Source organism: Microtus pennsylvanicus, chromosome 5, assembly GCF_037038515.1.
Source record: "Microtus pennsylvanicus isolate mMicPen1 chromosome 5, mMicPen1.hap1, whole genome shotgun sequence".
NCBI classification, from domain to species: domain Eukaryota; kingdom Metazoa; phylum Chordata; class Mammalia; order Rodentia; family Cricetidae; genus Microtus; species Microtus pennsylvanicus.
The window spans coordinates 52,536,045-52,551,809 of NC_134583.1; the positions used below are offsets into that span (position 1 = coordinate 52,536,045).

The 15,765-nt window shown below is 48.4% G+C and overlaps 1 protein-coding gene across 1 annotated transcript in view; it reads right to left on the minus strand.

The window, feature by feature from the left end:
• The window catches only part of Galnt18 (polypeptide N-acetylgalactosaminyltransferase 18), a 320,566-nt gene that overhangs the window by 158,142 nt on the left and 146,659 nt on the right, over positions 1-15,765 (minus strand). Inside the window, exon 2 of the mRNA XM_075971902.1 lies at positions 1,626-1,818. Within this exon, the coding sequence (XP_075828017.1) occupies positions 1,626-1,818 (193 nt within the window). The remainder of the gene's footprint in view (positions 1-1,625; positions 1,819-15,765) is intronic.

Genomic DNA, 15,765 nt, shown 5'->3' on the forward strand with positions numbered 1-15,765 from the left:
CTGCTTTGCTGGTGTCCGGTAAAAACTCCATGTTCAAGAAGTGCTCATTCAATGAAGAAATCCATGAAACTCAGGGACCAACTGAATGAACCCTTCACCGTGACAGTGCTTTGTTCTGAGCACAGGCAGATGACAAGGGTTGGATCACAGAGGCCATGCAAAGGAGAGGCAGGAGCAGAGGCATACCCCATGGGAAGCCTCTCTGGGGGCAGGTACGGTAGCAGTGCAGCACCCCAAGCTTTGGTAATGGGTGACTGTTTTCCAAACTAGAGATGCAAACCTGGCCCTCTCTGAAACTGGCCAGTCAACACTTAGTGCTGTGGAAAGCAGTCCCTTAGCCCCATGACAATGACACAAACTGCCACCTCACCTCGCGGCAGTACAGCACAAAGGTTCCCTGACCGAATTCTGTTGCTAGACTGCCTGACTTCCCACCCCAGCTCTGAGTCTAAGGACACAGGGCAGTTTAGGCTGTCTTTCCGCACTCCCGTTCCCTCCTCTCTGCGATAGAGACTCGGTAACCAAGTGTGTGCCGGTTTGTGCGCACACAGACATAAAACTTATAAAGTATCTTTAACACCCCCCACGCACACACACACACACACACATGCACACAAACACACGCATGCATGCATGCACACACACATACACACAAACACGCACACCCTTCTCCCCTTTTGTAGGTCCCCAGATCTGCAGCCACCTTCTCCTCAGGCCAGGGACAGGCACACTCCACCATCCAGCACTCAACAAGTGCTCAGTGAATGTGGATGGAGCTGAGTTGAACTCTCTCTAAGCAGTGGTTCTCAACCTTCCTAACATTGTGTCCTTTGAATACACTTCCTCCCGTTGTGATGACCCCCAACCATAAAATTATTTTTGTAGCTACTTCAGTACTGTAATTTTGCTACTGTTGTGAATTACAGTGTGAATCTGTGTTTTCCAATGGTCTTAGGTGACCTCTGTGAAAAGGTCATTTGAGCCCCAAAGGAGTCGCGACCCACAGATTGAGAACCACTGATCTAAAAAGCCATACCTTCTAAGCTCAGCTACACAGTCTTTCCTGAAAACCCCAAAGAGAAACTATGGTTTGCAGCTTTAAGGAACATTTAAATATGAAGAGGAAAGGGGCAATGAAGATATGGGGGAGCTCACAAAAGTTAATGAGATTTTCTCACTATGGTACGTGCCCAAATTTTAATAATTATGAATTATAAAGATTCTAGCTGAACCTTAAGGAAATATCCCTGTGTAACAAAAAGACAGACTTCTCTGTCAGATGTAATGACTTGTTCACCTTGAAAGACAGATATATTTTTTAAAAAACTAATTTAAGGAAAAAAGTTCTAGTTAATTGGTTTAAAATGACATATTAGTGGGGCTGCTAGATCATTCTGGTGCCTATAAGGGATAATTTGTGTTATTAATCCCCAAAATCTCTAGTAGAAGGAAGCTGTCCCCCTCCTCAGCAGAAGAGAAACTGAGGCCGAGGGGGTAGGCCTTGGCTAAGATGGAAAAGAGACACAGGCATCTGGCCCTCCCCCCGGTCCTGGCCCTGTTCCAGCACTGTGAGAACACATGGCCTCATAGTGAGGATAGCAAGAGCCTGGCCACTGACTGCTCACCCACTGGGTCTGAGGTCTGGCAGGGGCCGGTCGAGGGGCAGCCGGTCACTGAGGTAGGCGTTGTAGCCGTAGTACTGGAACTGCTTCAGGGCCACACGCCGGCCTTCGGGGCTGAGCTCCTGACCCCAGTGTGCAAACAGGGAGGAGTCCGTGAAGGGCTCAGCCTCTGCCTCCTCAGGCTTGGCAGGAGCCTCTGGAGAAAGAAGGGACAAGGAGACAGTGGGTCAGAGCGGAAGCCTGCAGATGCCAACACCAAGCCTTTTCCCTTCCTTCCATGAGCCCTTCCTCATGGAGTGAGTAGAGAAGGGGATTTTCATGGTTCTCAAAGATTCATTCACCCAGGAATCTATCATGCCAACCACCCAATAACTATTGCCTTCAGAGATATAGAAATAGACCCAGCAGGGGCTACCACGAAGTGGATGATTATGAATCTGACATGCTAACACAGAAACGCTGCATTTTCCAGTCTATTCTTCTGCCAAGAATATTGGCCCAGCCTCCTAGGTGGGCTTCTGCTTCTTCCCCAGACTGCCCTCTTGCACCACATCCCCTAGAGTCCTGGACCGGCACCACCTAGACAGGGACGTCCAGACCAAGGTAACAGCAACTTGCTACACACTCTTAGAACTGCTCCCTGGACTCCCAGGGATTATGGAGACATCCCCCTTCAGGTTCAAAGGCAGTTCAGGGTTTCCTAGCGTCTCCCCAGGCACACGGAGGGGACGTTTCTGGCTAGACCATTGGCTTTGGGTCTTCCTGGTCAGAGATTCAGATTCTCTTTCACCATACCTGAGCTGTGAAGCCACAGTGAGCACCAGCCTCCCTAAGACCATGCCTCCCTTCCTTCCAAGTGAGATCACAGATCTGAGACCCATGAGGACTGCAGAAGATAACACACGAAACACTTAGGTGAGCGTATGTCTCCCAGTGAACACATAATCCATGGGGACTGGGAGCAGCAACAGGAGTGGGTCCCCTAATCCCTCTTTGATGCCCAGGAAGAGGCCTAGCACAGCTTTTAGGCCAAAACTTAAATTAATGTCCTGGGACAGACAGTCAGGACTTAAAGAAATGAGAGTAAGCAGACATCTAGTCCAGTGGAACTGGTGCCCTCTATGCCATGAACACAGAAGGTGGAGCCCAGGGCCTGGAACCAGACTGAGATCTGAGGATGCAGTAGTAAGCCTGGACCAGGAGAGACAGTTATAGGGTACCTGTTGGGTCCCCTCAGCTGTCTGTATAGAGCTGTATGGAGATGTATTAAAGATCCACAATAGCCCAGAATGGAGTATACTAAAGGTGTGTTTATTTAGGGATAAAACACAGTAAGTATAGAGATTCGCAGTCCTCTGTGGGCACTGGAAGCAGGGAACCAAATCCAGCAGAAAAAGGGGCATGCAGGCCTTTCACCTGTGCTTATAGTACCTCAGACTATGCCCCAAATGGGCCGGTATCTAAAGGGCTACTGCTGAAGGAGTTCCCACAACACTAGTAAGTATACAACACACCTGAAGACACTGGCTGGAAACAAGGCCAGGGTCCTCAGGTCTTCCAGATCTGGGCACTCGGTGCTCCAGATGGCCACCTACTCTTGAGTCACTCACTGTACTAAGAGCTGCTCTGGGAAGAGTGACTTTGCCTGCTCACAGAGGGAGGCTTCAAGCTCCCAGCATCCCTGGCACCCCAGAGGGCTTCAGAGGCTGGAAATCTGACATGACTAAAGTGCTTGGCAGTTCAGAAAGCAGACCCAAGCGAGGCGATGCAGGGATGATATATAGGAGTGAGAAGAGATAGATGCAGGCATAAAAGGACTCTTAGTCGCCCACCAAACTCCCAGAGGGAGCAAGCATGAGAACTTCTCCTTTGGAGGCTCTGACCACCCACTGGGTTGGAGGTGTAACTCATTAACATCAGCCAAGCCTGAGCCATGGCCTTTTCCTAAACATGCCTACACAGATCCTAACTGATCCTCTTCGGACACACAGAGAACACAAGATATGTGCCTGGGTTCACCCAGAAGGAAGTAGATCTTGGTTATCCTGGAGCCCTCCCACTCTCCCCCTCACTGCCCCCCCCACACACACAGTGGACCCCCCACTGCATTTTATGGGCTGTGCATTGCAGCAGGCTGGGACCCACAAGACAAGGTGAGTCATATCATTACCATGATCTACTGAGGAGCACAGTAAGACCCACAATGCATTTCTAAGGGGTTTTAAGATGTGGGAACCAGCCCAGTTCCAGAATGCTTCATTCCAGACTGGGGTGCACCTGCACATTCTCCCCATGAGGCCTGCTTGCATGATCTTGAAGGTCCTCGTTATCTCTACAAAGATGGATGACTCATTTGCTCAAAAGGGCGTGAGGGGGGAGCAGTAAAATCTAAATCAGTGAGCCAACTGAATCATATAATATTTAAAAGAAATGGAGTTTTATTGCTCTCAAACGCCTAAATGGATATTACCAAGTAAAATGAGATCAGTTAATGAAAAAATTATGATTCACAATTAGGCCTGTGTTGCATAATAATGTATTACAAACAGATTGAAGACAGAGGTTACAGCACTGTGTCCCCACCTTGTGACTTGGTTTGGGTACAAATGATTGCCACCATGAAACCAGCATGCTCTTAAGGATGAACTAGGGGACTGGGAGAGGGGGTTGTGGTGCAGTTGGTGAAGTTCTACAAGAAGCACTCGAAGTTGATCCCCATGTCAAAAAAGAGCCAGATGTGGTGGCATGTGCTTGAAGTCCCAGATGTGATTGCATGTGCTTGCAATCCCAGTGCTGGGGAGGCGGAGACACCAGACGCTTGCTGCTCACTGCCCAGGCCTTGTAGTCTACCTGCTCGGCTCCAGACCACAATGTGGATGGTACCTGAGGAGCGATACCCGAGGTTGTCTACTGGTCTGCACATACAAGTGCACCATGTGCATGCACAGACACGCACACACACAACACACACACCATACACACATGGTGAGCTAAGGGAACTAGGAAAGCAATATTTGTCCCATTTTTATATTAAATATTAAGTTGGCAGACAAATAATATGTTACATGATGACCTTTTCATATGTACACGTCAATCTACTTTGTTCTTATCCTCCCGCACCCCCAATGCCCTCCTCAAGTCTCCCTTCCCCACCTTTGACTGAACCTCTTTCCCCTCCAGACAAATCACTTTTTTGTTGCACATGCATTCCGGTACCCTCTTTCTGCTCAAGATCACTTCCTCCTTTCCCAGAGCCCTCTTATGTCCTGCAATGCACCCTGTATATAAATTTAAATCCAGACCCCACATTGGAGAGGAACATGCCACATTTGTCTTTCTGAGCCTGGCTTATCTCACTTAACACAATGACCTCCAGCTCCAAACACTTTCCTGAAATGTCATGATTTCATTGTTCTTTACAGCTACATAAATTCCAGCATTGCATGTCTGTGTGTGTGTGCATGTGTGTGTGTGTGTTTTTTTATGTACACAGGTGTTCAGTCTGTCAAATGAGTGAACAGGGAAGTAGCAGAAAATCCTGGGAGGAGACAGAAGGCCATTGCTTGCCTGCAATTAAATCTCTGCCTCTCACAGTGTTGCGGGTATAAGCATGTAACCATGTGTGACTTCTTGTGTGGGTTCTGGGGATTTGAACTCGGATCTTCATGCTTGCACAACAAGCATTCTTACTGACTGAGCTATCTCCTCAGCCCACAATATGTATTCAAACAGCTTTGTTCTGTGCTAGGCTGATGGTTGAATAATGAAACATAAAGATGAACCAGACATATTCTCCATGCTTGTGGAACAGCTGGCTTCGTGAAATGGCAACACAGGAAATTTGATCAGTGTTCTGACGAATGGCACACAAAAAGCCATCAGGTCCCTGGAGGACAAGAACAGCTTCCAAGATGAGAAAGTGCTTGGGTTAGACCACGAAGAGCAAGTGCGACCCATAAGATCACTTCAGGAAAGGGTCCAGAGGAGGAAGGCACGGTGAGAGCCAAGACGCCAAAGCAGGAGCAAGTGTGGTGTCACGCTGAGGGCCTGGGGACAGATGCTGTGCACAGGTCCACAACAGAAAAGCAGATAGTGAGGCGCATTCGACACTAAGGAACTTGGAACAGAGCTCACTCACTCCCCTCCCGACCACAGCCCCATCTGCATCATGGGCCAGGACCCACTTAGGGGAGGTAAGTCTTGGAAAGGCCAGAAAAACTACTAGAGGGCCTGAGCTTGTGTGGACCAATTGCTAAGCTGTGGGCATACTTTCACCGGGTAGAGATGACTCTCAAGAATCCCCTCTGAGTGTCCTGCTTTTCCTCACAGCTTTGGGCTTTTTCTCAGAAGCCTTCAGATCTTTTGGCCAGACAGAAATCTAGGTACAGGCTTGGTCTAGCTGGGAGCCCCCTGGGTCCTGCTCAAAGCCAAGCCAGTGCCTCTGTAGTGTGGTTAGAACCTGTGGCTTGCCAAGTTCTTGGCAAATGTGTATATTGTCAGCCTGTTTCCTGAGACAGGATCTCACTGGAAAGCTCTGGGTGGCCTCACACTCTAGGATCTTCTGTCTCAGCCTCCCAAGTACTGGGATTCTAGGTGTGTGCTGTCGCACACAAGAGAAAATAGATTCTATCTCTCCACTATCCCTTCATACACAGGCCCCTGTAAACAGAATAATGAATTTCTAGGGCACTTTCTCAGCTTGGCAGTTCATCCATGGCAATGCCCAGTCCTCACTGTATATATCTTATTTTCCAAAACGTTCTACCACTGGTCATATAGCACATACAGGAAATGTTATAACACTATTTCAGAGCTGCACCCACAGAACCTGACACCCACACATGCAAAACTATCCTAACTGTCTCCATGCTGATTCTCTGAGGCAAGGGAAAAGTGGGGAAGGGAAGCAATTGCAAAACTCTGAGCCTCAGATAATCTGTCAAGCACCAGGAGCACAGGTGGATGCCCTGCTGAGCCTTTTGAATCTGGCTTTGTAGCTAGGCCCTGATGGTGCTGAGAACCCAGGACAGAGAGATAAGGTTGGATCTCTGAGTGATGCACGCCTTGCAGGCTTGTCCAACCCTGACCCTCTCTGACTGTACCTTTCTCCAAGCCCACATCCCTCGAGAGCCTCACAGTGGGAAGGCATTTGCCAGCTCTTGCTACAGCTGCAAGAGAAGCAGCTTTCTGGAGAGTTTGCAAGAGAGCTTTGTAGCCCAGACCTCTTCTTCAACAGAACCCAACACCCATCTCTGCCGTCTGGATTCCAGCACAGGGCTCTCAGTACATAGCTGTTGCAGGAGGTCAGAGTGGCTTGGAGTCAGACCACAGAGCTGAGGAGGCAGACAATGCCACCACATGGGATGTGGCTCATACGGCTGAGTGCTCACCAGTTGTCATCTAGACTATATGGCAGGTTTTCTGAGAGCGCAGCTTTGCTTCGCAGTGCTTGAGGGGACTGCCGCAGGAACCAGATGGAACCTACGTGTTCCTCTGATTTTCCTCAGGTATTGGTGGCCCTCTCACTAGCACAGCACACACTAAGATGGCATTGAGAGCGAATGAGGAGTGACCCAGCTTTGCCCAGGGGCCAAGTCCTTGGTCACTGCTGTTTCTGTTTAGCCCCAAGTCCTGTTCAGAGCTGTGGTTGTTGGGGACTTGGTGACAAGACCCGGAGACAGAAGCAACAGGTGACCAAAATTCTGAGGACATGATTTCTAGGCACCGAGGTCTTGTGTTAATGTTTATCGGGAGGATACTGCTCCTGTCTCTTGGTCCTCCTCCCAGACATCTCTTGGACTCTTGTCTCTTCACTCCTGGGCCTGTCATTCATGGCCTCTGAGCAAGACCCAAAGGAGATTCAAGCATGTTTCTTTCCCTTGTGGATTGGAGCCACTTGCCCAGGTGCTGTGGGGGAGGATGCTGTGACTTTGGCTTTAAATCTGCGACTGGAGAGGTGGCTCGGTGCTTATAACACATTCTGATCTTCCAGAGGACCCAAGTTTGGTTCGCAGCATCTGTGTTGGGTGGCCCCCAAATGTCTCTAACTCCAGTTCCGGGGGATCAAACTTCCTTTTTACACCACTCCCTGTCTTTAAAAACAATTTTGCTGACATATAGTTTGCATATCACGATGTTCACCCTGCTTAATGTCCAATTCAGTGATTTTTAAAGAAAACTCTTCTTCAACCCCTAAGACGCCTCTGTGCATGCTTTATTTGGAATTAAAAATCAAAGGGCTAATTGAATGTCTAGAAGTGAACAGTTGCTCAGCAGCTTTCAGCGAAGCCCTGTGTGCCTGTTCCCTGCTGGGAACAATTCACCTTTTCCCCTAAAAACCTGGATGCTTGCTGGGCCTTTCAGGGAAACCTAGACAGGGTTTATAGTTCTTCCCCGTTATCACCCATGAGGACACGCTTCATGGAATACCCAAGGAGAAGTGTCAGGTGCAGTCAGTGTCGGGACCCTTCCTTCAACACAGGTCCACTGTGCAGCTCCCCTACCCCAAAGCCCCAGCCTGGGGCGTGGTCTCTGCTTCCTCCTGCTAACACTCAGCCTCAGGTCCAAATCCCAGCCTTGTCCTGGGCCCAGATGAAGCGACACCCTGAGCCCTGTGGCTACAAGGTCCCACATTTACTATTATCCTAGAATTCTGGAATGGGAGTATGATGGGGTCTCACTGAGCTAAAACCAATGTGTGGACAGGCTTGTTGCTCCTAGGGGCTCAGAGAAAATCTATGTTCTGCCTTTTCCAACCTCCCTAGGCTGCCAGATTCCTAGCGCATGGCCCTCATTCCGTCTTTACAGCAACAGGCCTTCCTCCTCACAAAACACTGGCCTCTTCTGCTTTCTCCTTCCCCACTCCCTCAGAACCTCCCAGGAATGCCATCTGCTTGGGATGCTTCCAAGGTTAAGGTCAGCTGGATTAAGCATTTCACTTTAATCTGCAGCCTGACTTCCCCTTTCCACGGAGGCTGGAATGCCCATAGATTTCAGCAGTGCACACAGGCAGGTTTCTGGGTGGCCACTATTCTGCTGGCACAGTCAGGGCTCAGTGGCCTGGCCCCACCTCCCTCCACTCTTGAGAAGAGGATCGAAGACTCTGTCCCAGGGCCTCAATGAGGCAAAGGAACCCTAGCGGATACTTGTTGTGTCTACTGCTCACTCAACCCCAGCACCCACATTGACTGCCCAGTGCAGTTGGCAGGAGTTGGGCAGAGCTGCTGCCAGTCAGCGCAAGGTAGAGGAATCAGGGCTTGCATCCTGGGAGGGAACCAAGATGTGAGTGTACAGTCCCAGGCAAGTAGGCTGGATGTTAGAGGGTTTTCAGGCCTTGGCTGGGGTTCTGGGGAGAAGGCTAGGTGGGTTTATGTGTCAGGCAAGCTATTGGATGGCAAGCTCACTCCAGGGATGGGACAACGGCTTTTTCCTGAGTGTACTGATTCCTGACTGAGTCCTCCCACCCCTGCACGGAGGGATTCTGAGTACGGTTGTGGCTGAGCTCACAGTCAAGATGTCTATACAAGCAGGGACAGTCAACACTTGGTGTATGCACAGTCGCAGACAAGGAAACAGAGTGCGCCAGAAACTGTGCACAATAAAGCTGCTGGGAAAATGCTCAGATTTCCCCTTCAAGCCGATGAAATAAAAAGTACATGCAAAAAACCTCATTTTAGGGAGTGGCAAATGAATGTATCTTAGGAACTTGGATTTATGAGTGCCATTACTTACTTCTTTAAAACCACCCTTTCCTCCTAGAATTCTGCCGGAGAGATATAATGAACTCTGAAGCACACACCATCATTCTCCTTCCTTGAGAGCTGACAGCCAGGAGCCGAACACCCAGGCTCCTAAATATACACCTCACGTTCCCACATAAAGCACCCAGTGTCCACACATCAATTTCCGGGGAATGAGCTTGCTGGATCCACCCTGCCGGCCTTTGAGGGCCACACTTCTCCTGATGGGGATTCACAGATCCATCTGTGGGAGAAAGATACGGGTCCCACAGCCGACCCTTTCTCCGCACAATTCTCTCTGAAGTGCTGGGACATGCTGCAAAAGGAAGCCTGCACCCCTGGTACCCAGCCCCAGAGTCCCCTGTTCAGGAGTGCTATGCGGGTAGGAGAACCTGTATTCCATGAATTACAGATACTACTGAGGCTGTGGGCCCAGGGTCTCACTACAAACATCATGCGGTGACACGGAAGAAATAAGGAACACTAGTGGGAGCCGTAGGCCTGTTCTCTAGCCCTGACTCTCAGCCCCACACTGGGCAGGGCTGACAGGCCATCCCCTTCTCTAGGCTTGTTTTCTCATTTATAAACACAACGTTTTAACAATATCCTTGGTATCCTAACATGTCACTGGCTCTAGCTCACACAGACACATGGACTTCTAGCTCAGTTCCTCGTGCCTAGAGAGGTTAAGGGACTTAATTGAGCCACACAGGTGGAAGCAGTGGAAGCCAGAACTAAAGCTCACCAAGCTGCTGGATGTTTTGTTCCTTGGTGTGTGCCTTCTATCACCCACAAAGACCCTGCAAAATAGCTGTGGCCTCTGATAAATGAGTAAGTATTTCCAAAATGTCTGAGATGGCCAGAAAAGAGCCTACACCAAGGGCAATCTGGCAAATTCCTTTCTGCCTCCAGAGCTCCCCAATAGGGCAGACGCCTGTGCCCAGATCTTACAGTTGCTGGCAGTAAGGTGGGCCTTACCATGCATTTGGGAAGGGGCTAAGGATCACTACCCAGGCCCTGGTGCTACTTTGCCCCATGTTGCACTTGCTGGCTGTACACACATACACAAATGTGTACATATACTTATGCTCACACTTGCAATGCACATGCACACTCTATCCCTCCATGCACACACAGGCATGGACCTGAACATGTGCATACATTCATGTAAACACACATCTCCACATGTGTACACTCATGTTCACATACACTTGTGTATGGACATGCTCTTATGAGTATACTCATGTGTAGGGCCACACAATATATATGAACATACATGCATATATATCCTCACACTTGAATGTGCATACTAGCATACATGTTTACACAGACACACAGTTACAGCCTGCAGTACTTCTCAAAGGTTTGACCCCAAAGCAGATTCTCCTGTTCCAAGTGCCCATTCAACGCATGCAGCAAGATCACCAAAAGCCAGCTACTGCAATGAGCAGACAAGAACACCATAAGCTTAAAAAAAAATTCAACTTAAGCTGAACTATTTTGGGGCTGTACTCTGCTTAAACAGTCCACATATGAACCTTAATATGCAGTTTGGTCTGAGTCACAGCCTGGTGAATCTGGGGTTCACTCATATGTGCCTGGGTACCCAGCCAGGGCAGTTCAGGGATGAGCTGGCCATGACTCCCAACAGCTTCTGTCCATTGAACATCAATGTATGACATTTCTCAGTCATAAATCTCCCAGCCCAGCAGCCATGGCTGAACTGCAGCATGGAAAAGCAGATTTGTCTGCGTCAGGCTTTGAAGCCACGTCAAAGCAGCCATCAAAGGAAGCAGGCCATTTTCAAACAAAATCCATTTCTCAAACATGATAGCAAAAAAAAATATTTATCACATGAAAGATGTGAAACCTGTATGATGTCTTGATGCTGTGTTAGTCATGCAATGTGTACCCCCTGGAACGTCTGCAAAAGCTGCCATGCCTGTGATTTTGAAAGGTGTGTGTGTGTGTGTGAGTCCTTTTCCTCTAGCAAATTCTTAATTTCCCAACCTAGCCATGCCGCCTGGGCACCAGAGGCTGAGGAAGGAAGCAGACGCAGCCTACAGTCAGACAGGCTCAGCCAAGGGCTGCACAAAGGATCTGTGTAAGTCTGGGACACAGCGAATGGGCCCTGTGCTTATCTGCTTATGTCACAGTGGACTCTGAAGGGCATCTGTGCTGATTCGTCTGCACAAGGTCAGACAAGGCTGCGGCACTGGGTTTCAGGATTATCCACAGTCTACACTTTCTTCCATTATTAAGACTTTGCTCTACAAATGTTCTCTCTCTCTCCCTCCCCCCCCCCCACTTTGTGTGTGTGTGTGTGTGTGTGTGTGTGCACTCTTGTGTATTCATGTGGAGATCAAACATCGACGTCAGATGTCACTCTTAAGGTGGCTGCCATCCACTGTGTTTTTGTAGACACAAACTCTTACTGACTTGGGACTCACCACATGGGCTAGGCTGGCTAGCCAGTTACCATCCTACCTCTGGCCCTCTGGAGATGGGATGACAAACAAACTACCGTGTTCAACACTTCACTGTAAGTTCTAGGGCTCAAACAATGGTCCTCAAGCTTTCAGGGTAAGAGGTTTAACCAAGTTAGCCATCACCTCAACCCTTCGAGTATATTTCCAAAGTGCACTATCAAGCACACCTAACACACACACTAAATCATCAGAAGGCAAACTGCTCACCCGTGAGAGCTAAGGTCTTCCAGACTCAAAGCTAACAGCGAGTTCTCTGCTCAGAGAGCCTGCAGATCTCACATTCCTCTTCTACACCCTTTTTCAAGGTTGGGGTTGGGCCAGAGAGGGTGCTCTGATACACAGCCTTAACCACTGCTCTATGGGTAGGAGACATGGACTTGGGTTTCTTGTCCTTTTACCTGGGTGGTGGCTCAGATAGCGGTATAACTTGGCACACTGGTGAAGACACCCTGGCTTGGGATACATTTCTGTGTATCCTTAGACAGGAAAAAATAAGATTCTATGCGTTTAGGGTTAAATAGCATGAGGCCTGCTTCCCTAATTCAGAACTGGCAAGGTATAACTCTATAGAGTCAGCGTGGCCCAGAAGAGAAAGACAGGACCTCTGAGATGCTCTGCCTGGGTCTGGAATGTATCTTTACCCCTCACCATTTGTCTAACCTGCCATGAGCCTCTAAACCTCTCCATGTTTCAGTTTCTAAACGTGGAAAACTTGGAGTGGTTGTAGAAACTGCTTCCTGTGGGGTTTCTAGAGAGAGTGTGTAATTTAGCAATAGAACCTTCATATTCTCCATGGGCATACATTAATTGTTAAGTTTTGTAACTGTTACTGGTCAAATGTTGTGCTGGGAACTGAAGGTAGAAAGATGAGTGAAGTTGCGGGTCTTCTTGGGATGACTGCTTGTCATCTTCTAATATTCTCCACTGCATCTGCCATAGAGTAATTTAGAATCGTAGGCAGCTCCTCCATCCTTCCAGTAGATTGTGTGAATCCAGAAGCTGCCAGTGCCCCGGAACGAGTATCCTAATGAGGTCTTTGCAAGGTCTGCCCCTAATCCTGTCCCCTATCCCTCTAGGGGACAATGGGAAGTCAGGAAAGCCCAGGGCATGGGCATCCCAGCTCCTCGGAGTGGGGTCCACTCTACCCAGACTGACAATAGAGGCAGGAGAGTTGGGTAGGTGGGAAGATCTTCCTGCCAACTGGTCCGTCAAATATGCATCCTAGGGCCACTATTAGAGTTAAGATCTTGAATGTCCCCCAGAAGCCTATGAGTTAAAGGGCTAACACACAGGGTGTTCCACTGAGTGGTGCTGAGGACATTCAGATGATGACGTCTTGTGGGAAAGTCTCAGGTCTCAGGATTGTCTTCAGTGGTTCCTGTGGGGCCTCAGCCCCTTTCCTCATGCTCACCTTTGCTCCTAGACACACGATGAGTCGCTCTGCTCTGACGTGCACATCTACTATCACTGTGTTGTTGTCTGAACCCCAAAGCAATAGTGCCAGCATTGGGGTCTCCAACACTATGAGACCGAACAAACCTTCTCTCTTTGTAACTTGATTTTCTCATGTGTTTTTAACAGCAGTGAAAAGCTACTAGCACACCCCTGTGACTCTATGGTTCTGCAGGAAAGTAGATACATTCCTCATGGCTTGTGTCCTGCTTCTCAAGGCTGCCTAGGATTCTGGTGCTCATGACCCAGTAGCCATGGCATGTCAGAAACCATAGACGTCAAAGAAAGCTGAGTACTAGCACAGCGTGGTCAGGGGACTGAGAGTGGCCTAGCAGGGACAAGACGCTATTTGAACTTATCAAGTAGGGGCCCAGACCACCTCATGTGCCCAGCCACTCCACTGTCTCATACACGTAGCACTTGTACTGTGGACTTCAGAGAGACTGTCTCCTTCCTAAGCTCCTGCTTCCTGCAAGGCACCAGACAGGAGACAGAACTGTAGGACAGCATGTAGGACCAGGGTGCATGCCACCCAGGGCCTGCCTTCTCCTGAGTCCTCCCTGCATTTCTGGGCAAGCTTCTGCTCAGCACAGTGGGCTTGGAGGTCTCCCAAATGCAGCAGTGCCACACCCAGAGCTAAGGGGCCCAGGAATCCCCTCCCACACCTGTCAATGGAGGCTGTGCTTTTGTTTCCCGGCTCCCCAGACACAAATAATCACACAGAAACTGTATTAATTACAACACTGTTTGACCAATAGCTTAGGTATTCCTAGCTAGCTCTTACTTTTTAAATTAACTCATTTCTATTAATTTGTATATCACCATGAGGCTGTGATCTAACGGTAAGATTCCCACGTCTATCTCCTCAGACAACTATATGGCGTCTCTTTGACTACACCTACTCTCTCTCTCTCTCTCTCTCTCTCTATATATATATATATATATATATATATATATATATATATATGTGTGTGTGTGTGTGTGTGTGTGTGTGTGTGTGTGTGTGTGTGTGTGTTCAGATTTGCTACCTGGTTTTATTCTTCCCTGCCATAGGCCAAAGCAGCTGGTAACTTGCTGGTAACCATTGGTAATAAAACATATTCACAGCATATGAAGGGGAATCCCACGTCACACACCAGTCTCCAGCTTGGCCTCTTGGCCATAACTTACAATAAAGAAGTTTATTTCCTTTACTGCACTCACAGCACACACACACACACACACACACACACACACACACACACACACACACCTCTACATGAAAAACAAGTTTGCAAAACAATCTTTAGTTTTACTATGTGTTAATCTTCATCATCACCTTGACTAGATTTAGAATTGGGTTGTCTAGGAGGCACGCCTCTCTGGGTGTGTCTATGAAGGCATTTCCAGAGAGGTTTAACTGAGGAAGTGTCGGTGTATGGACTTGATGCAATCTAGAATCACCTTTGGAAGAGAATCTTAATGATGGCTGTCTATACCAGGTTGGCCGGTAAACATGTCTTTGGCAGACTGTCTTGATTACAGTAATTGTCATGGGAAGACCCGGCCCACTGTGGTGGCACTATTCCCTCCCTGACTTTGGGTCCTGGACTGTGAGTGCAGAAAGTGGGCTGAGCAGTGAGCATGCTCACATTCACCCTCTCTGGTCCTAGTTATAAATGTGATGTGACTAGCTATTTGAAGTTCCTCTACCCTGACACCCCTGTCTGGATGAGCTGTAACTGGAACTGGACATAAAGCAAATCCTTTCCCTCCTAGGTAGGTTTTTGTCAGGGTATTTTACACAGCAGCAGCAGCAGCAGCAGCAGCAGCAGCAGCAGCGGCAGCGGCGGCGACAGATGGAACAGATTTCTCTGAATGAGAGGAGCAGCATCCTATGGGCTGGGGCCCCAGGATGAATAAAAAGCAAAAAGCAAGCCCAGCACCAGCGTCCACCAGAGATAGATTAGATCATCAAACTGTAGCCAGAATAAGCCCTTCCTCCTTTAAGTTGCCTTTGTCAGGTAGCTTGTCACAGCAACAAGAAAGTAGCAAGTACACTATATATGACAGATCTGAGACCTCCTGTTTTGCTCTGGAATATTCTATTAAGAAAGAGGAACACTGATTGTGCACTAGTGGGTTATTGATTTCATAACCCTTTGATAGGCAATAACCGAATTTTGAAAATCACCAATCTAGATCAGAATGTTAAATCCCTGCTCTCCCTTCATATTACCTGAAATTTAACAAATAACTATCACTACTGTAAACACCAGCAATGGTCATTCGGGATGATGTTATTGCAAAAGGCACATGACCTCTAACTGTCACAGGATGCTGATGTGGTACCCCTGGGAGAAAGGAGGTACAATGCAATAAATATATCTAGGATAGTGATTTTTTTCTTAGACAGTAATATAGCCCAGGCTGCCAATAAACTTGGAATCCTCCTGTCTTAGCCTCCTGTGTTTTGCTGGGATC